The sequence below is a fragment of the Danaus plexippus genome (genome assembly GCF_018135715.1).
Source record: "Danaus plexippus chromosome 16 unlocalized genomic scaffold, MEX_DaPlex mxdp_23, whole genome shotgun sequence".
NCBI lineage: Eukaryota > Metazoa > Arthropoda > Insecta > Lepidoptera > Nymphalidae > Danaus > Danaus plexippus.
The window spans coordinates 2693425-2714241 of NW_026869851.1; the positions used below are offsets into that span (position 1 = coordinate 2693425).

Consider the following 20817-nt stretch of genomic DNA (forward strand, 5'->3'; position numbering starts at 1 on the left):
GTGAAAAAAGATATAATATTAAAACTAACAGGTATACATACATGTATACCATGCCAACATAGTTTAACAATAACAAGTTCTGAAGTCAAATTGCTTTAAATTGACATTGTCAATTGTCATTATTTGGCGCCAAATAGTGTTTTCGTTTTTATTGCCGTTAAGAACTGAAAGATTTGCAGAAGGTGTTCAAGATTTTAATGTTTTCTGACTAACCGTAATCAAATAAGGGAAAAGGCATGTCTACTCCTTCAAAGCGCCCTTCTTCTCGGGCGTCATCTGAAGCTCCCACACCATCACGCCGAACAAGGTCTTCGCAACAACTTGTTGTCCCGGAAACTCCCCAGAGATCATCGGGAACACCTTCAAAAGGTAAAATTTGTTAGGTTTTATTTATTTATATTTGAAATCTGGAATCTTAGTTCATATTACAGTACTTTAACAATTACAGAAATGCTGTTACAATTCTACAGGTTGTTGTGAATGTTTTGAGAAATATTTTAATTTATTGTACATGAAATTAAATAATTTATATGTAATATTAATCTTGCTCATACAAAAAGACTAAAATATTGATTCTACTATAACTCATATAGATGAAAATTGCAAAATCATTTCCATGTTACAGATGGAACTCCTGGGACTCCGCGACGGACGCCCCGAACGCCGAACCAAGCCCCCGGCACATCCCCTGCTAGACCTTTACCTTCTAGTCCTCTTGGTGAGATATTAATAAATTAAACAGTTAAAGTCACAAATGACCATTGATAAAAAGCTGACTTCTAACTAATTTAATTGCACAACTGCTATATGGGTGTTAAGTTTCATTCAAGTTGCCTAATCGGTGTAAATATTGTTGCAATGTCATTTGTTTTAGTAGTGATTTATGCAAAATATATGTCTAATTATCAATTGTCATAAGATTTCATACTGGATAAGAGAAGTGTAAGTATTTGGTAGCAATATTTTTAGTTTACATTATTAAATAATTAAGGCTATGAAATATAAAACAAAAGCTTATTTACTTTGTATAGGTACTGACATAGAAATGAGTTCTCCTTTGAACTATGGTACTCCGAGTTCTCTCAGTACACCGAGGTCATTGCTTAGAGGTGCCATGACCCCGGCCAGACAGCGTGCCGACCTGAGAGGCAACCAGGCAGGTCCTAATGTGCCAGCACCAACACCAAGTTCACAGGTAATATCAGAAATTAGAATAGATAAAAAAATGTTAATAAATAGGATAGAAGTAAGTAATATTTACTTTTATTAAGCAAAACCACAATTATATTGCTAAATTGAAGTATGTAACAAGGAATATAAGTGTTCTTTATAGTTTTTTAAAAAGATTTTAGAAGATTTCTTCTGAGAATGTTTCATAATTTTGACTGAAATCTGACGAACAAAAAATTTTTTTTACAAAATATCCTAGAGTCTAACAGGTGAACTAAATGTTTGTACATAATATAATTGTTTTTAAACTCAAAACGATATTTTACTAATAATTGAATAAGAATTTTCATTTTTTTATTTCAGACGGCAACAGGTGAAGTGGATAATGCCAGTGAACCGCAATTAGTAGTTTGGGGAACAGATGTAGCCATAGCCGAGTGCAGGGAGAAATTCATTAAGTTCATACAAAGATTCGTTGAACCCGACGCTCTAACTACAGAACCACTGTACGAGTTGAAGCTGGAAGAGGTATGTGTGTTTGTATTTAAATATATTATAGGTATTTAGCTAATTCTTTGGCCTTCTATATTGTTAGTAATCTTTTTCCAACTAGCACAGAGCACATATCCTCAGTGTGGTATTAACAGCGGAATATTATTTTAATCTGTTTTCCTTTGAGAGCAATAATTAATTATTAATGGTGCAATGATTTCAGATCCATACATTGGAAGAGCCATTTCTGGATGTGGACTGCGATCACGTAAAAATATTCGATTCAAAATTACACAGACAGCTTATATGCTATCCTCAGGAGGTAAATTAAGAATGTTGATTCACATTTTATTACAATTATTATACCAAGAATAAAAAATAAATAAGTTTTTCGTGATTTCCATCTATTCTATTGCATTAAAGACAGTATATCACATATTTGTTGGACTAAATTTTAAACTAATGATAACAGAAAGTAAATATACCTTACTAGTAAGTAATATTTAATTTAAAATCAAAAATATTTTCTTTACAATAACAGTTTATTTGTGTAGGTGATTCCGGCGTTTGATGCAGCGGTTAACGAACTATTCTTTGAGAAATATCCGGCTGCTGTTTTAGAACATCAAATACAAGTGCGGCCATTTAACGCGCCGCAGCGGAACATGAGGGATCTCAATCCTGAAGGTAGTATGACGGAGAATGGTTTAAACTTACCTAACTTTAGTATAAACTTGAGACTATATTAGTAAATTAATTCTAATATTTGCTTTAAACTCAAGGTAAAGACATTCAGTACAGTCTTCACCAGTAAGTTGAAATATAGACCCCTTGATTACTGTGTGGCGACAGTGATCATTCATTCTTAGAATTACAAACATTATAGTTTACACTCGCTAGTTATAAAACATAATATGCATTAATAAGTAATTGATTTCCAGATATCGATCAGCTAGTAACGATATCCGGCATGGTGATCCGTACATCCGGTATTGTTCCGGAAATGAGAGAGGCCTATTTCCGGTGCGCGGTATGTGGGGCTGCTGTAGCTGGGGAGCTTCAGAGGGGCAGAGTTCCAGAACCAGCTCATTGTGGGCATTGTAACACAGCGCACAGCTTCCAGCTGGTACATAACAGATCGCACTTCAGTGATAAACAGCTGGTCAAATTGCAGGAGGCGCCAGGTAGACCTGTGATCTGTATTCGGAGATCTTTGTTTTGCTTATCTGTTTTTATATTGAAGTTTAAACTACTTGAAAGTTGCTTAAAAAATTAGCATCATGAGCAAAAACTTAAGCCTAATTCTCATATTTTTAATAATATGTTGATATATACTAAAACGCGTAATATATTTCTTTAAACATTCTTATAAATTTATATAAATAAAATTCTACCACCATACAATATTAATATTGATGAACAGTTTACCGCCAACTTTAAAACTGACCTTTAATTATTGAATCTCTTAAGTATACACGAAAACTATTCTCGAGTGATTACTTATCTGTTGCCTATTATATGACGTTTTTAATCTGTATTATCCAGACGACATGCCGGCCGGTCGCACGCCGGCCACGGTGACGATCCTGGCCCACGGGTCGCTGGTGGAGCGAGCGGGCGCGGGCGAGCGCGTCGCGGTGACCGGCGTGTTCCGAGCCGCGCCCGCAGCGGTCAACGTGCGCCGCGCAACGCTCAGGGCCCTACACCGGACGCACATAGACGCGCTGCATTATAGAAAGGTGCACAGCGACCGACTGCACGAGATGGAGGACGGGTGAGGGGTCAAGGCTTACTGGTTTATAATAAATATTCACTTATAGGCAGCTGAGACGTTGATGAATACAACCGACTTACAACCCAGGCGAGCGTGTAGGTGTTTGTCACTATATGGTGTTTCTAAGAGTAAGAGTGTTTGATATAGAAAACGTCTTAGATCCTCCAGCATTAACATATAAAGTGAATCAGAACAGCCGCGGCTAGTGGGTTGCGATATTTACAATAATTTCCTGTATACATCTCATTCATATTGTCATTTTGATCTTAATTTTCAACTAGTAATTTGTATGACAGTGTACCGCTCTAAACTCAAAGCGTAATTCTTTCAGACTAATTTATTACACGGCGTCATCTCTAAACATATTCGTGTATAAAGTCTTTTTGATCATGTTAAGTATCATAAAGTATGGTGTTTTCAGCAAGGAGCACCAGTTTCCTCCTGAGCGCGTGGAGTTGTTCAAGGCGTTGGCCTCGCAGCCGGATTGTTACGAACGTCTCGCTCGAGCCATCGCGCCCTCTATATATGAAAACCTTGACATTAAGAAAGGTGTACTGCTGCAGCTGCTGGGCGGCACCAAGAAGAATTTCAACGCAGCCGGACGGACGCATTTCAGGTATTAAAAAAGACAAACGATATTATAATTTTTATTTTTATTTTTTTTAAATACCTAGGTAGATACATGTTTGAATATTGCAGCCGCTACACTACATGTACAGATTTATGCATAGAATTACAATCTTTTTGGTTTTTGTCTCACAATAAAGTTTTATCGTTAATGTACAGGGCCTTAAGCCATCTTCTTTACGAAAATAGATTGACTGATTTTATCTAAATATTGTATATATAAATAGCAGTATTGTTATATATAAAATCTTCATAATAAAATTTCCGTCAGATCTGAAATCAACATCCTGTTATGTGGCGACCCCGGTACCAGCAAATCTCAGTTACTGCGCTGGGTCCACGACCTGGTGCCACGCGCCCAGTACACCTCCGGCCGGGGCTCTTCGGCCGTGGGACTCACGGCTTACGTCACTAAAGACCCCGACACACGCCAGCTGGTCTTACAGACGTAAGATAAAGCCATATACACATTAACAATAATAAATATGATGTTAATTACACATTGAAAATTTTAAGCTATGTACACATTAAAAATAGGAATAATTATTTTCAGTGGCGCGCTCGTGCTAGCTGACAACGGTATATGCTGCATCGATGAATTCGATAAAATGAATGACTCGACTCGTAGTGTGCTGCATGAGGTGAGGACTGTCCTAACATGAGTTACTTAGAGAAGTCATATATGTTAAGGTTTAAAACATTGAGAATTTTTGTAAGAAGTTTTACAAACCATTGCTATTTTAAAGATTGTAACTAACATATAATTATTTCTTAAAAATATATTTTGTAATATTTTTAATATACATAGAAAAAAATAATAATAAATAAACATAAAAAAAATAAAATTTATCTTTAGAGCTAACATATTAATGATTAAAATTAAATATTATCTATTCTTCCAAGTATTTTAAGAGTTTCTAATACATAAGTTTAAGTATTCCTTTACGTTTACTTTACAAAAGAAGCAATTTAAATTACACCTAACTTTATTTACAACTAATATATGTCATGGTCTGTTTTAGCCGTCAGATGTATGAGGTCAGTCAGTCAGTCAGGTCAATTTAATATGACATAATTTCCAAATCTCGATACGAGTCGCTCATAATTCTAGATCTTTCCATTACAATCACATTATTAAAATACTAATATTATAAAACTTATTTATAACTATACAACAGTATAACTTTAATTTGCGTACTAAAATGTCTGTCTTATCAACTAATTCTATTCTTATTCCCAGGTGATGGAACAGCAGACGTTATCTATAGCGAAGGCTGGCATTATCTGTCAGCTGAATGCTCGCACGTGTATCCTCGCGGCCGCCAACCCCGCTGAGTCTCAGTGGAACAAAAATAAAACCATCGTGGAAAATGTCCAACTACCCCACACGCTCATGTCCAGGTTGCATATACATTGATTGATTATTTTAACTAATCTTTCTATAGCCTTATATTATTTCATCGTTGACAGGGAAATATGTGAACATGTATGATAGTTTTAGTTAATTCAATACTTGCTTGACTGCGGTAAAATCTTTTATCTTATTTGGTTGAAAAATGTATTTTCATTTGCCATAAAAAAAAAATACAGAAAAAGTTTACAAATATAGAATGTATTTTAAATGTTTTGTTTATGAAAGAATCTTTTTGTTGATGATAAGTACAAAAAACATATGGTACAAGTGGCGCCATCTGTATCGTACTTTTAACATACTATAATCCTTAGAATCATTTATATGACTGATTATAATTAATTATAATACTGAATCATTGTAATTTTGTAATGGCAACATTTAAGTATAATCTATGAAAACTATAAGCACTGGCTTCAGCCATTTCAGCATAAAAAAATCTGAAACAGTACCTCGAACAATAACATAAATGGTTCTCAGATTCGACCTCATCTTCCTGGTGCTGGATCCTCAAGACGAGGTGTTCGACCGTCGCCTAGCGTCTCATCTGGTTTCTTTGTATTTCAAAGATCCCGCAGTCGTTACAGAGGACGAAGATTGCGTTGTATGTTATTTTACGAATTCTTAAGTTTTAATTTTTTAATGCCCAAGATTATAATATCAGGCAATTAATTTACCAGCGAAATTGTTGGTAACGCAATAATATATTTTTTGTTAGTAGTTTACTTTTTCAAAATTAAATTGTAAAACTTTTTGATGGATAATAATAATGCCATCTATATATATATACACTTTATTAACAGAATATGAGTCTGATGCGTGATTACATCGCATTCGCCAAAGAGCACGTCCAGCCTGTGTTGAGTGAGGCCGCGCAGCAGAGACTCATTGATTCGTACGTGGACATGAGGTAATATACTATGCATAATAAATTTAAGTTATTAATGAGAATAAGACTTCCGCGATATTAATTTAAATGATACTAATATTAATATTTTCAGAATACTTTAATTTTTTTAAACTACATATTCCCAACGTTTGAATTTCGGCAGACGAGATGATATCTCGGCAGTATGTAGTTTAAAAAATAAAAAAATGACGGGTAGTAATCAGAAAATATTAGTTTAATTTATATATAAGTTACTCTAAGTCCTACGTATACGTTCCAGGCGCGTGGGCAGTGGTCGCGGTCAAATATCAGCCTACCCTCGCCAGCTGGAGTCCCTCATCCGCCTGTCGGAGGCCCACGCTCGTGTGAGATTGTCACCCACCGTGGAAGTCAAAGACGTTGACGAAGCCGCTCGGTGAGATCATTAACATGATATATGTTTGTATGAAAATTATGAACGTATTTATTTCATACAGTCGAGTCTACTTTCATACAGCTCCGGAAATAGACTCTTCTGTATGAAATAAGTACGACTCGACGACAGATATCTCTGTCTATAATTATTACTATGCGTCACTATATAGCCACGTGTTGTATTTTTTTAGCGAACATTGTTTTGTTGTTAAGGGGCCGTCCATTAATCACGTGACGGTTTTTAGCTTTTTTAACCCTCCCTCCCCCTTGGTGATACATAATGAGGATTAAGATTACCCCCACCCCCTCCCTTCCTATATCACGTGTATTTTTTAGTAACTACACAATTTCGTAACCTTTTTTAAATATTTATAAAATACAGCGTTCGGTATAATCTAATTTTATTATAGAAAATTTAAGACTACAATAGTTATTATTATAACGTTTAAATGTAGACAGCTTTAATGTGCAGTATCCTCAGAGCACGGGTTCGTCAGATTCTCTTCTACACCAATAACTGGATATAAAGCATCTTGCAGGTCAGATGTTGGCACAGTGCTTGGCTGAAGATCAACATCCGTTTCGTCAAGCCACTCGGCGTCGTCGTTTTCGCGCCGCTCAGTATCCCGAAAAAATAAATACACGTGATATATTATTATAACCCCCCACCCCTCTGTGATATTTCGTGATTTTATATATACCCCCTCCCCCCCTTTCGAACCTCACGTGATTAATGGACGGTCCCTAACTTACCAGAATACCTGATTGTAGAACTATAATCAACATAGTTCATTTAATACATGGTTCAATTTTGTGTTGGACATTTTTGGTAATAAATTTTTATGTGGTATTTTATGGAGAATGATTATCGTCTTTGAGAAGTTCGGTATTGTATTAACTAGTCAATATGTTGCCGTCACCTTAAATATAACTTGCAAAGAATATCTAGCGGACACAAAAATAGTACATATATCTAAATTCGAAAATCAAACTTAAAATGCAACTTCTATTCAATCAGATTGCACCGCGAAGCCCTGAAGCAATCGGCGACGGACCCGGCCTCCGGGCGTATAGACGTGGCCATACTAACGACAGGTCTGGGAGCGGCCGCGCGACGCCGCCGGGCGGACCTAGTCTCAGCCCTGAGGGAACTCATCAAAAACTACCCTCGACCTCACACGCTCACACACGCCAAGATACTACAGGAGATCAACACAACCTCGCAGATTGTAAGTCGGATAACACAGATTTATCTCGTTTAAAGATATGAACAGATTGAATGAAAAGAATTTCTTTGGTTGGTTGAAGATGTTGGAAAGAAAAAATTAAAGTTAGGGAAAGTTGGTCCGAGTGTAGAGAGAAAAATAAAATTTGGCCAATAAATTTAGACGACTAACTATTAATAGGAGATTTTGTGATAACACGAAGCTTTTTAACAACTTTCTGTTTGTTTTGAGAATTTAGTTCGATGTAAGTTAGCTTATATTTGAAGAAAAATTTTAAGAATGAGAAATACTAAATAATGTCTTCAAATGATAGAAAAGACTGAACAGTGAATACTAGTACTTTTTGGTGAATGGAATGTATATTTTTCTTATGCGAACGAGCAGAGCATAAACGAGTTAAGAAAGGATTAAATATGTAGTCTAAGAGAAGTCTCACGAAAACAAAACATTAGTTCAAAAAATACTTTAGATTCAACATAACAGTGCTTTGTAGTGTTTTAAATATTAATGAGTTGTGTATTGTTTAGACGGTGTCACGTGACCAGTTAGACGAGGCCCTCCGAGACTTGCAGGACGAAGGAAAAGTGGTTATAGTGAGCCACACTCACCTGAGGATATGTTGATGTTAAATGAGCGGAGCGACGAGGCTCCACGTAGGATAAGATTAACGTATAAGAAATAAAAACCGATAAAATGAAACAGCTTTAAAGAAAAATAACATTTTTGTGCCGTGAAAATATATATATTTTTTTGTCGTTCAATTTTATAATCTATTGTCATTTTAATATAGTTTTTAATCGTACGATATCCGCCTTACCGTTGATGTTATCTAATAATTTCTTATTATTATTAAATTTGTATTTTTTTATTAACATTGTCTTATTAAAACGCATTGCTGGCAACCGTTGTATATCTAATTGCTTCCGAAATAAATGAATCTGGTGTCTCAATATTTTTTTTCTGCTTTATTAAAGCGCTTTAAGCGATACGTTACTAAGTATTGGAACAAAATATTCGAGATTAAAGCATAAAGAATTGTCGTTAGTCTCATACATACGAAAGGACTTCATTGCATACATTTCACGTTTATAAATTCGCATTAAAATTAATTTAATTAGTACTGCGATGAAATAAAACACGTACTTCGCAATAAATAATTTTTATTTACATAATAAAAGGTTGCATATAAAAAGTCTTAAGCTCACTCATACACCAGTTACATGTGGCAGAACGTCTGCTAATACTCAGTTAAGTGTTTTGTGCAATTAAGATTACTTTGGAACATATTTAAGTAAAAACATATATATATATATTTGTTTACAGAAATGAGAAAATATACACTTCTGCGCCCCCGTACATAACGTGAACATATAAGATTTATAGACTATGCAACATAATGCTCAAAAATAACAAAAATAATAGATATCCTGACATTTGTAAACCTTAACATTAGGCACGTTGGCTCTTTAAATAAACTAACTAGTTTGTGTTGAACAGTAACTAGGTTTGTGGAGACGGAGTTTGGTCGCCGGCCGCTCCACTAGTTGGTCGACTAGTCGCTCCACCAGTCGACTCGCTTGTGGCACTGTTGGCGGACTGTTCTCGAGGCTGGTCCACGAGTCGGCGCGGACTGTCGCCTCTTTCGCACGCCTCCAGTACGTACTTATTGAACAACTCCGTTTTGTCCAAATATATGTGATGACCAGCTCCATTTATTACCTAATATATAAAATTTTACGATTGAGTACTTTTTTTATTCCACGTATTAGAATCTGAATCTTTATCGACCTCTGCCTATTTTAGTAATTTAAACCAGCAATAAATAGTCACTTTATCAAACCTACATAATTTTTTAACACTTTAATTTTGACACAGCTCCATACCTTTTTCTTCTACATACTTGAAGTTAGTAGAGTAGATAGATAGTATTGAGTTCAACTTTAGTAAAATTCTGAACGTGTGCAAATAAAGATAGTAAATAATTTCGTATGGACATAAGATAACTTATTTGGTTATAAGACAAACAGATCTTTTAACTTAAGTTGTAACTTGTATTAAATGTATATAATTTGTAATGCAACAGATCATTTCACTCCCTCTTCGCTCTTAACCTTAACAGTAGACTTATTGTTGAATTCTACTGAAGTATTTTCCTATCATCTATGGTACCTGTACGTGTGTTTCAGCCCCGGGTCTATTTTCAGCTATCTGTCCCGCCCCGGTCTGAACCCAGGAGCGCGCCCCGTACAGCACGGTCACTCCCAGGGACGGAGACAACTGCCCCGCCCGACGAGACATAGGGTGCTTCGCCCACCCGAAACCGTTCATTAGCGCGTGAAATGCGCTCTCGCCGCTGTATTTGATCGATTACATGTTCTTTACAACGTAAATCGGCACATAAAATCACAAGTCAGCTAAGGTTTAAAGCAAGTCAGATTATTTACGCGTAAAGAATAAAGAGTCAAGTAAATATGTCAAAACATATTATGACGTCATCACCCGATGTCTGTACTGACCTAGGTGTCTGTGAGTTACACTGGTATATATATTCCGGTATAACAGTGTCGGCGTCCTTCACGTAGTTGGTGTACTTCCTTGCGATGTCGGGTCTGGTTTTGCTGACGAGCCATTTCCCGGCCGGACCGGCGGCTCGCACCGGCCACAGAGGGTTCAGAGGCTGGAAGATAGTGGCCACAACCCGGATGTAGAAAGGAATATGGAACTTCTCGTTGATATTGTCCGGGCGTTCTGCGAAGCCCCAGGGATCGGCCAGGATTAGGTGACGGACTCTGGAACGAAATATTGGTAACGTATATAGGTTGAATGTAATTTTCGATCTTTATGTTAAATGCCTTTAGTGAAGAAGACGCAAACAAACACAAGAAATCAGTTATATGTAGGAGGTGATTAAACTATTATTATTAATTAATCAATGAACATATTAAATTTAGTCATGTATTGACTACATCCGGCTCCACATGAATGAAGTTCTCTTAAACCTCACAGAACTATATCTAGTATAAACTGCTTGTAATCAGCCGCTGTTTATTACCTTTCGGGATACTTGAGAGCGTACGCCGTAGCGATGTACCCTCCAAGACTGTGTCCCAGCAGTATGAACTGTTCGAGTTTCACCTCCCGCCGCCACTCCTCAACCGACTCCACCCACTGAGCCTCGACCTTCTCAGCATCAGACGAGAACTTCGGGCGGGAACTCCTACCGAAACCTAATAACATAAATTACGTATTGAATATAGATAAAATATAGGACATACACGAATTTATAATTATTATGCAAATGTTAGAAGTGTATTTTTTAATAATAAAAAATTCTATTTCGTTGAAATCAAGGTGAATTCAGCTAAATTCTATATGATAGTGAAATATCTCATGGAATTCAAGCATGTGTGAAAAATACCCAACAATAGAAAAGAGGTGTACCCAAAAATAGCAATATGACAAAAAAAAACTAACATTTCAATAACTATATACAAAAGTAATATTAAGTAAATAATTTCAACTGAAGATATTGATTTCTGATAATTCTCAAAATCGTTGATAAGTTCTGCGATTGTTGTTTATTGGCCACTGATTTATAACCGAATTGATAGCGACACCGGAAAATAATTAACCAATCTATATTTTTAACATCATCTAACATAACAGTCTATTTTTTTTTTTTATTATATGCTATGGCTTTATTCACATTGGAATTGTGGATTATTTTGCTAATGTCAATATTTTTATTTGAATTAAGAACGGTTTGTTACTTATTCTACATTCATCTTGACATTGACAAGTGGTATACTGTGAACAGTTTGTATAATGTCGGATATAAATTATTAAAGAATATATCATTATAGGCGTGATATAAGAGCCATGGTAATTTGTTTTGAGTATTAACACGTTGATTACCTAATAAGTCCATGGCGTAGACGGGTCGTGTGGCTGCGAGCGCGTCAAGGTTGGGACACCACAACGCTAGCCCGGAGGCCATTCCGTGTAACATAACGAGCGGTGTCTTTGGGGAGTCTTCATTTAAGGGATATCGTCCAAATTTTGTCACATTGTCCCACCACGGAACCTATGTCCACATAGAATCGCTTGTACGCCGTCTTCACACCTGTTTATATTTCATTAAACATTACTAGAGCAGTCTGCAGACTTATTATAGTACACAAAGATTCGAAGTGAAAAATAATACGGAGACTAGTTAGTAAATTTATTTAAGTTCTTTTTCCACAATCCTATAATCAATTTGAAATTAAATAAAGATGACTGATTTACTATATAATAATATTTTAAATACATATGATAACTAAAAATTCATCCGAGTTAATTCTGAAATAAAAAAACAATTGACAAAGTGTATTGCTAAAAGAACATATACCTATATACTAAATTTCAGTGCATGTATTGATAAATGTTTTTTTAAGATATTTATAATACCACTAAAGGACAACTTTTTAAAATAAATAAATATATATATATATATATATATATATTAATATTTAAATTGCAAAAAACTCAAAGTAACTGCCATTATGAGCAATAATTTAAATTCGGGTGATGTCATAAAAATCATTAGAACTAGTTTTTTGTTATGAACACATTACTAACGTCGGAATTAACCCACTACTGAGTGTTAGTCTACAACATGTTGTTCCTCACAAAATTATAGATTCAAAGTATTTGTAGATATATACACAATACAATTATGTTGTGTAATTATTATTAATAGTTATTTTATTGAAAAAAACCATAGTATTTTATAATATATATACTTAACAAAAAATGTGGGTATATATGTGTAAAAAAAAATGTGTTTATATATGTATACTGTAAGATACATCTATCAGCTGACACTATCAGATGTCAAAAAGATATACCTAGATACAAAATTTCAAATTCATAACAATGAAGCTGATTCTCATATAGATATATTATGATACTCGTCTCACAATATGGAGCTTTAAAATCTTAATTGACTCCCAGGTTTTCCTAAGTGTATGTACTTCATCAATTTCCGTCTATAAAAATGGATGTTGCAATTATATTCCTTACAGTACAATGTATTGCAAAAAAACTAATAAAATGAGAACAAGTGATATATTTATATCAGGAAGTATGTGTATGAAGGTTATCTGATAAGAAGACAATAATTTCGATTCAAATAACTCCAGATAAATAAAGTCATTAAGAGAATTTGTTATCAAACAAAAATTGTTTTTATCAAATATCATTAATTGTCATACATGATGCAAACTCACATGATAATATTAGTTGTTCGACATTCCGCAACATGGAGTCCGATTGTCGAGTCCAGCTGAACCAACGGCCGGTCCAACTAACAGAAAATGATTATTAACATGAGGATATAAAAAGGTTTTGATAACATTTATAAAGCAGCAAAATTATTAAAAAATTAAAAAAAAAATACAAAATAATGATGCAATGTATGGCCAGTGTGTTATGGTATTAGTGACTTGAAAACTATTTGGACAAAAGAACATAAAAAAGCATTTAAATAAATACATTTTTGATATTTTCTTATTATAAAGCAATATTATATTTATATTAATGTTGTCTTACTTCCACAAATATAAAATTACATGTCCAATCCAGGTTCTATGTAGAACACTGAAATTAACAAATAATCATTTGAAAATACATGCAAGTAATTCTTTGTTTAATTAATTTATCACAAAAAAATAATAATCACAAGTCAAAGGTCTAAAGTAATTGTGAGGATGACTCATGCATTATGGTCTATAAATCAACATCACACAGGTAACTTGCTTATCAACTCCCATTGGTGTCTATTATTTGTGATTAAAATTATCTGTAAATTTTATGAAAGAAATTATTTTACTTACATGAATATTTATATTGTAAGTTTCTAGAAATATTTTTGTGTGACCAACAGATATCTATCTATCTAAATGTTGAATTAAAAATTGAGTAATTTCCTTTGTAATTAACACAGTTAATTAGTAATGATATTTCAGGTTATAACAATGAAAGGTTGACAAAATATTTATATGAAAATAAATACATATATATATATGAATGGAATGTTAATAATGAAATTACTGAGGCATATTTGATATATGTTATTTAATGACTACATTTTTTAATGCTCCAGATATAATATGGGCTAGAAAACATGCTACTGAGTGACTGGTTTTTACCTCAATGAGATAATGAAGGCACGTAAAAATGGGAAAAAGTAATGGTCCAAAAAAGAGTATGAAATGATTCCAGCCATGGAAGATTAATGTTTTGTGAGCCTATAAATAGAGTGCTGTTTAAACTTTAACAATTAAACAAAAAAATAGTTATTCAAATTGCGCAATATTTCCAATATAAAAAAGTACCTGGATTTTGTTTTTTCAAGTTTTAATTCACTTCCCATTTGGCTGTAATTATCAAGATACAGGAACGCATATCAAACTGACCGTACAAGAAAATTCTAAATTTATTTAGATCTTCATTTACATAAATCCCAGTATCCTAGGTGTGAACTATTTTTCTTTCTTTTCCAAATTAGCTTCTGTCATCGTCTTTGACTTAAATTTATCATGACATTTGACATCATACGTTTATCGAAATTATTACAAGGTATGAGTTAATTGATTTTTGAACGTAACCTTGTGCCTTTAGTGAATACACAAAGATTGATTCAATGTTGTAATGACAAAAATAACTACAGAATTATATCGCCTAACTAAACTATTAAGGTATACAATTCTTTAGTGAGTGAGAGTAATAAAAAAAATTATGAATATTTAAGAATTGTATGTATATACAGCATTCGTTTCTATGGCAATGAAAGAATGAAACAAAAATTTGACCACTTTACACACTTTAAAATAAAAATTACAACATGCAAGTTTCTAGTGTCCAGCCAGTATTTAAATTAGAATTAAACCACAAAGTAACACCTGGTATAGTAACTATCGCTAAATATGATGGTACACATTATTGTCTTACTGCGTCTGCTGGATATGATAAAGTGAGTACTTTAACAAAAAAGTCCGACATAAGCTGAACTAACAATTTTTCTATTCTGTAATTACATATAAAAAAAATCAATGCCTTTATTCTTATTTAAATACTATTATATAATATCAATTGCATTTCGTTTTCTGAGATCTTACATAAAATGCATAATTAATATTATATTTAAGATAATTATTCATCACCCTCACGGTGGTATGAGTGTTGGACGAGCTCAACGTTCCCAGGCACATGGAGAAGTGTCTGAACTCAACCTTAGCCAAGCTGTGATAGCTTTAGAAGCTGGGCCTATAAAACCAGACTGTGCGCGAGATATGCTTTTGATTGGCTCGCCCACCCAAATTTTAGGTAATTTTTATAAGTATACAATTCAATTCAATTACTAGGCGTATTTTTTGCCTTTTTTTAAGGAATCGATGAGTTTACTTTTCCTTAATAAATTAATGTTATTTTTGTTATTTGTTTTTTAGCCTACGATGTCCATAACAATTCAGACATATTTTATAAAGAAGCTCCAGATGGTATAAATGTAATAATTGCAGCCCATTTTAGTAAATACTCAGATATGTTGGTCATGGTTGGCGGAAATAGTTCTGTTTGTGGTATAAATTCGGAAGGCGAAGAGGTGTTTTGGAATGTTGTTAGTGGAAAAGTTTTTTCCATGATAACATTTGATTTTGATAAGGATGGCAAAAATGAGGTTCGTCTTCAAAAGCAATATAGATAAAATTTCTAATGCTTGATTAAAGAAAATAAACAAACATATCACTTCGAATTGAGTTTAGAAAAATAAATATGTGCGACTATTTTGTTTAGACTCCCTTTTTTTAAATTAAATTTGAACTTAAATATAAGACTAATATAGTGAAATAGATTTCTGTATTTCCTCTAAAATTTAAAGACGATAAAAAACATTTTGTTCTTAATCAATAAGGAATTGTATTGGATTGTTTTAGCTGCTTATAGGTTGCGAAGATTCTTATATAAAAGTACTAAAGGATGATCATTTTATCATGGAGATTGCGGAAACGGGGCCTGTTTCTTGTTTATCCTATATAAATGAAGTGAGATTTGCTTACGGACTAGCAAATGGAACTATTGGTATATATGAGGATGGCATCCGTCTTTGGAGAGTAAAGGTAGCAGTTTATCAGATTCAAATATTTTTGTTATAAATTGAACTGCGACTTCTATCACTCCCCATGAAAATAGATGATAAATCAATGTTAATTTAAAACTGCTATATTTTTGACTGATCTAAACGAATATTATTTCCAGTCGAAACAAAACGCAAGAAATCTTCAATGGTCAGGAGACAACTTAGTCTGTTGTTGGGCGAATGGCCGAATAGACTGGAGAGATTGCACAGGGAGAGTACTAAGAAGAGTACAGTTACGATCTGATGCAGCGGCAATGATTTTAGCGGATTATCGCACAGTTGGCATCCCTGACCTTGTTTGTGTATCAACTAGAGGCGAAGGTAAAGTATCTAATTAGCCCGACTATACGCTTATTGAAAAAACTGTAATATGTGTACCGCGCACGCGGTATCACAGCATCGTCGAACATAATATTAAAAATAAAAATTTAAAAAATACATATTTTCCTTGAATTGGTTTAAATGAAACTATGAGATTAAATATGAGGACCAATTCTCTCACCGGCATAACTACACTCAGCTCACATGACGATAGTTTAACTTCTTTGTTTTCAGAAAAACATATTTTTTTTACAATTTAAATATCGAAAACATGAAAAAAAGCCATTTTGGGAGTGATACTTAGAGTTTAAAAGTACTTAACTTCTAAACACAAAATTCTTCACCTGCTATTATATATTTGAACCACTTTTACACGGCATATTCTTTCTTATTAAATAATTATACATTAACCACATGACATCATTAAGTTATTATAATTATTAATAAAAATTATGAATGCGTGAATTAGTTATTTGAAGGAAATTTAATATATGCAGTGCTTGGATTCCCGCCGATCCAAGATAATGGTGGACCAAACACAAAAAAAATTGCTCCATCGGAAGAGGATAGGCTTGCAGTAACTGAGTTGCTGAATAAGAAGCAGGCGTTAATGATAGAACTGCAACACTATGAGGGCAACGCTGCTAACACATCCCTAGATATAGACCGACCTGACAGCGCTATGCCCACTAATACAAGGCTTCAAGTCGCAGTAGCCGCTGACACGGAAGAAGTTAGAGACCGTTTTGTTTCTATGTAACCATAATATAATAAATTTTATATAATGTCAATATTAAAATTATAACGCCGAAGTATATTTTGAATGGCTGCCAACCAGTTAATTTTCTTGAGTTTCTTTAGGGACGCCTGCAGTTGGCTGTATCGACAAACAATGACACAATTGTGCGTATGGCACTAGTGTTAGCGGAAGGTATTTTTGATTCTGGAGAAACGCTCGCGCGTCATCCTCATCCGGCTCAACTGAGATCCGTTCTTTACATACCACTAAAGCCACCGAGAGATGTTCCCGTTGATGTTCATATTAAGGTATACGTACACAAAACAAAAAAATTCTAAGTGCGTTTCTGTTATGTATTTATTTGGACATATTAAAAAAATGCTTTCGAATATATCTTGGAAATAAATTATAGTACAGTTCAATTAAAGAGGTTATTTGGAAAATAAATTAGTACTGTGCGAATAAAACGAATGCGTTTTCACATAAATGTATAAAATTGATAAAAGTGTAATATCCTTTTAAAATAAAGTTACAATTTGCAGGCACTGGTTGGTTATCCAGAGAGTGAACGGTTTCACATATTTGAACTTACAAAGCAGTTGCCACGTTTTTCGATGTATACTTTAGTTTCGTCATCTATCGCAAAGTCAAAGGTTGTAAACTACGTGACTTTCCGCATTACTGAGAGAGTTCAGAGAATATGCATATGGATAAATCAAAACTTTTTATTAGACGAAGAAATTGAAATTAACAACGAGGAGACAAAAGAGCTGCATATTAGTTTTATGTGTCTCAGAGATACGTCTCGCTTGGATTTGGATTTTTGCCCAGATGGTCAAGTGAAAATTACAACTCACGACATTAGACTTGCTGGGGATTTGATTCAGAGTTTGGCTGTTTTTTTGAACTTGTCTGATTTACAGGTATTTCGAATACCTATTTTATTTTTTGTTTAATTTTTTTTATAATTTTTTATAACATGTGTGACCATTACAAAATCGAACGGAATATATTTGTCTTTATAAGGTTCTGTTGGTAGTTATTGACAGTTGAAGATAATCTCATATGCTTACTATTTTCAAGTTCTTTTCGAAACCACAATTTTTCCTAAAATAAAAGTTTATAAAAACAAACGTAAACAAAAGCGATTTTTATGAATTTTAATATTAAAATCAAAATTTTCAAAAATATTTTTTTTACAAAAGATAATTTTGTTTCGTTATATCAGTGCAACTATTTGATTTACGTATTGTTGTGGCTCAAAAGGACTCGTATCCAGAGCCGTAAAAACATTTACAAAAAAAAAATACGTATTGTTGTGGGTTTACTGCTTAACTGACATTGACATTTAGCGGCGTTTAACTAAAGTAACAAACGTTTCTATTAGTGTGATATATATTGAAAATTCTTGAAAGAAAGCAATAAAATGGTTGAAAATAATGAAGTCGAACTCTCAGAGGCAGAGGCTGAACAATATGATAGACAAATCCGTCTATGGGGCTTGGAATCCCAAAAGAGGTTACGCGCTTCTAAAGTTTTGATCATCGGCATGTCTGGCCTAGGAGCCGAAATAGCCAAAAATATTATACTATCAGGTGTGAAGAGTGTTTGTTTATTGGACAGTGAGAAACTCAAAGAAACAGATCTTTACTCACAGTTTTTGGCTCCTCCGGACAAAATAGGTGAAAACAGAGCCGAGACATCTTTACAGCGTGCAAGGGCTTTGAACCCAATGGTTGACGTCACTGCAGAGACGAAGGCTGTGGATGATCTTCCGGACAGCTACTTTGCGACTTTCGATATAATCTGCGCTACCGGTTTGAAGCAAGAGCAACTGGAACGAGTTAATAACATATGTCGCGACAACAACAAGAAATTTCTGTGTGGCGACGTCTGGGGCACGTTTGGATACATGTTTGCTGATTTAATTGACCATGAATATTCCGAGGAAATAGTTCAACACAAAGCTGTTAAACGTGGACCCGATGATAATGAAGCGAATGCTAGAGAAACTGTTAGTATCACTGTAAAGAGAAGAGCTATTTACGTTCCCTTACAAAACGCCTTATCTGTTGACTGGACCAAACCTGAATTGCGATCTAGATTACGTAGAGGGGACCCATCATACTTTGTCATGAAGATTCTTTCAAGATTTAGAGATGAATACAACAGAAACCCTGATCCAGCGCAACGAAAAACGGAGACTGAAATATTGCTGCGTATGAGAGATGAACTTGTCAAGGAGCTGTCTCTTCCTGCTGGATTTATAAAGGATGCCTTACTGACAGATGTGTTTGGAATAGTATCTGGTGCTGCAGCGGTTGTGGGCGGAGTTATTGCCCAGGAAGTTGTGAAGGCTGTCAGTCAACGGGAACCACCTCATAATAATATGTTTTTCTTTAACCCCCTCAAAGGCGTTGGATTCGCTGAACTCTATGGTCAATAATATGTGTAATCAAATATTTTGTAACGAATAAATTACGTTAACATTATACATTCTTTTTATTTATTTTCGCCACCAACATTCCTATTTGTACCTAATTGTTTTTGTATTCTAACAACTTTTGAAGATTACAAACGATTTTGTCTTTTGCTGTGTGTCGGCTTTCCTATATATAGAATAAGTTTTACAAACAAAGTAAGTTTCTAAATAGAAATGTTTTAAACAGTTTAACATTTTCAGTCTATAGCACAATTTCCAGAAGCTGAAGATAAGATAAGGGTTGAAATGAATGTGGTGTCTGAAGTTGGCGATACAAGATACAGACTAGCAGCGGAAACAGCTGAAAAAGCTCAATTACTCACAGCTTTGTTACCGGCTGCCCAGGACGCTGCGTCATATGATTTGTATATCAATATTAAGAGTGTTCTGTTTCCTATACATCAATCTACAGACCTGTACCCTTAACATGAGTTTTGTATCGAAATACGTAGCGCTTACAGTTTTTAATTTAGTTACAAAAAGCTTAAAAATATTATGTCTTGGTCATTAGGTCTGTGTCGATCATGAATTCTTCTATCAGAACCCTTACCATTATTTTTTAGGAAAGAAATGTTACAAAGGTACAAAGATGTCATCTTATTAAATGAAGAGTTACTTGCGGGGTGCCACGTACGTAGGGCGACGCAGGAACAAACTCTGACGTCACTAAAGAATTTGCACACTATACTGCAACAAGCAGCTAGGTTGCGAGGTAAACTAGTATACTAGTATATATATGTACTAGTGTATATAGTAGGTATACTAGTAAGAGTTATGTATTAACAGCTTCGGTCGAGGCAAGTTTGTTGAGGATTCTTTCATTAAGTGTATGTACATATATATATGTAATGTTTTTATCGTTGGTCCCAATGAAGTATCACAACACTAGTCTCTAAGTATGTTACTTAGAAGGCAATAACTTTTCTTATTTCAGTTGGAAAATACAGCAAAATGGTTGTGAACGCATGCAGAAAAGCCGTCAGCGACAACAACACTGAGGCTCTCGTTAAAATACTACAAGCTGGGGATACTTAAATATTTGTGGGAAAAAAAAAGAAAAAGATTATTGTTTTTTTTTTTAATAAATAAGCTC

The 20817-nt window shown here is 34.3% G+C and overlaps 4 protein-coding genes across 4 annotated transcripts; 3 read left to right on the forward strand and 1 right to left on the reverse strand.

The window, feature by feature from the left end:
- The first annotated feature begins 94 nt into the window (after window positions 1–94).
- Window positions 95–8953, forward strand: LOC116772105 (DNA replication licensing factor MCM4). Its single transcript, XM_032664147.2, has 17 exons — window positions 95–369; window positions 626–718; window positions 1032–1195; window positions 1534–1698; window positions 1886–1984; window positions 2217–2349; window positions 2604–2846; window positions 3208–3436; window positions 3858–4052; window positions 4335–4511; window positions 4617–4704; window positions 5304–5464; window positions 5955–6078; window positions 6278–6384; window positions 6644–6778; window positions 7796–8006; window positions 8531–8953. Exons 1-17 carry the CDS (start codon window positions 237–239, stop codon window positions 8624–8626), a joined length of 2553 nt encoding a protein of 850 aa, XP_032520038.2. The 5' UTR covers window positions 95–236; the 3' UTR covers window positions 8627–8953.
- A 193-nt stretch (window positions 8954–9146) lies between these two features.
- On the reverse strand, window positions 9147–14591 carry LOC116772109 (1-acylglycerol-3-phosphate O-acyltransferase ABHD5). Its single transcript, XM_032664152.2, is given in 9 exon segments — window positions 9147–9722; window positions 10173–10356; window positions 10520–10792; window positions 11056–11230; window positions 11919–12045; window positions 12047–12126; window positions 13274–13350; window positions 13596–13643; window positions 14381–14591. Coding segments are annotated over 9 exon segments (1221 nt in total). The 5' UTR covers window positions 14419–14591; the 3' UTR covers window positions 9147–9503.
- Window positions 14592–14676: 85 nt separating this feature from the next.
- On the forward strand, window positions 14677–20812 carry LOC116772107 (Bardet-Biedl syndrome 2 protein-like). Its single transcript, XM_032664150.2, has 11 exons — window positions 14677–15018; window positions 15194–15371; window positions 15494–15723; window positions 15980–16162; window positions 16302–16503; window positions 17001–17236; window positions 17365–17550; window positions 17785–18165; window positions 19926–20089; window positions 20288–20436; window positions 20659–20812. Exons 1-11 carry the CDS (start codon window positions 14890–14892, stop codon window positions 20757–20759), a joined length of 2139 nt encoding a protein of 712 aa, XP_032520041.2. The 5' UTR covers window positions 14677–14889; the 3' UTR covers window positions 20760–20812.
- Window positions 18546–19734, forward strand: LOC116772110 (SUMO-activating enzyme subunit 1). Its single transcript, XM_032664156.2, has one exon. It carries the CDS (start codon window positions 18669–18671, stop codon window positions 19686–19688), a length of 1020 nt encoding a protein of 339 aa, XP_032520047.1. The 5' UTR covers window positions 18546–18668; the 3' UTR covers window positions 19689–19734.
- Window positions 20813–20817: the final 5 nt, after the last annotated feature.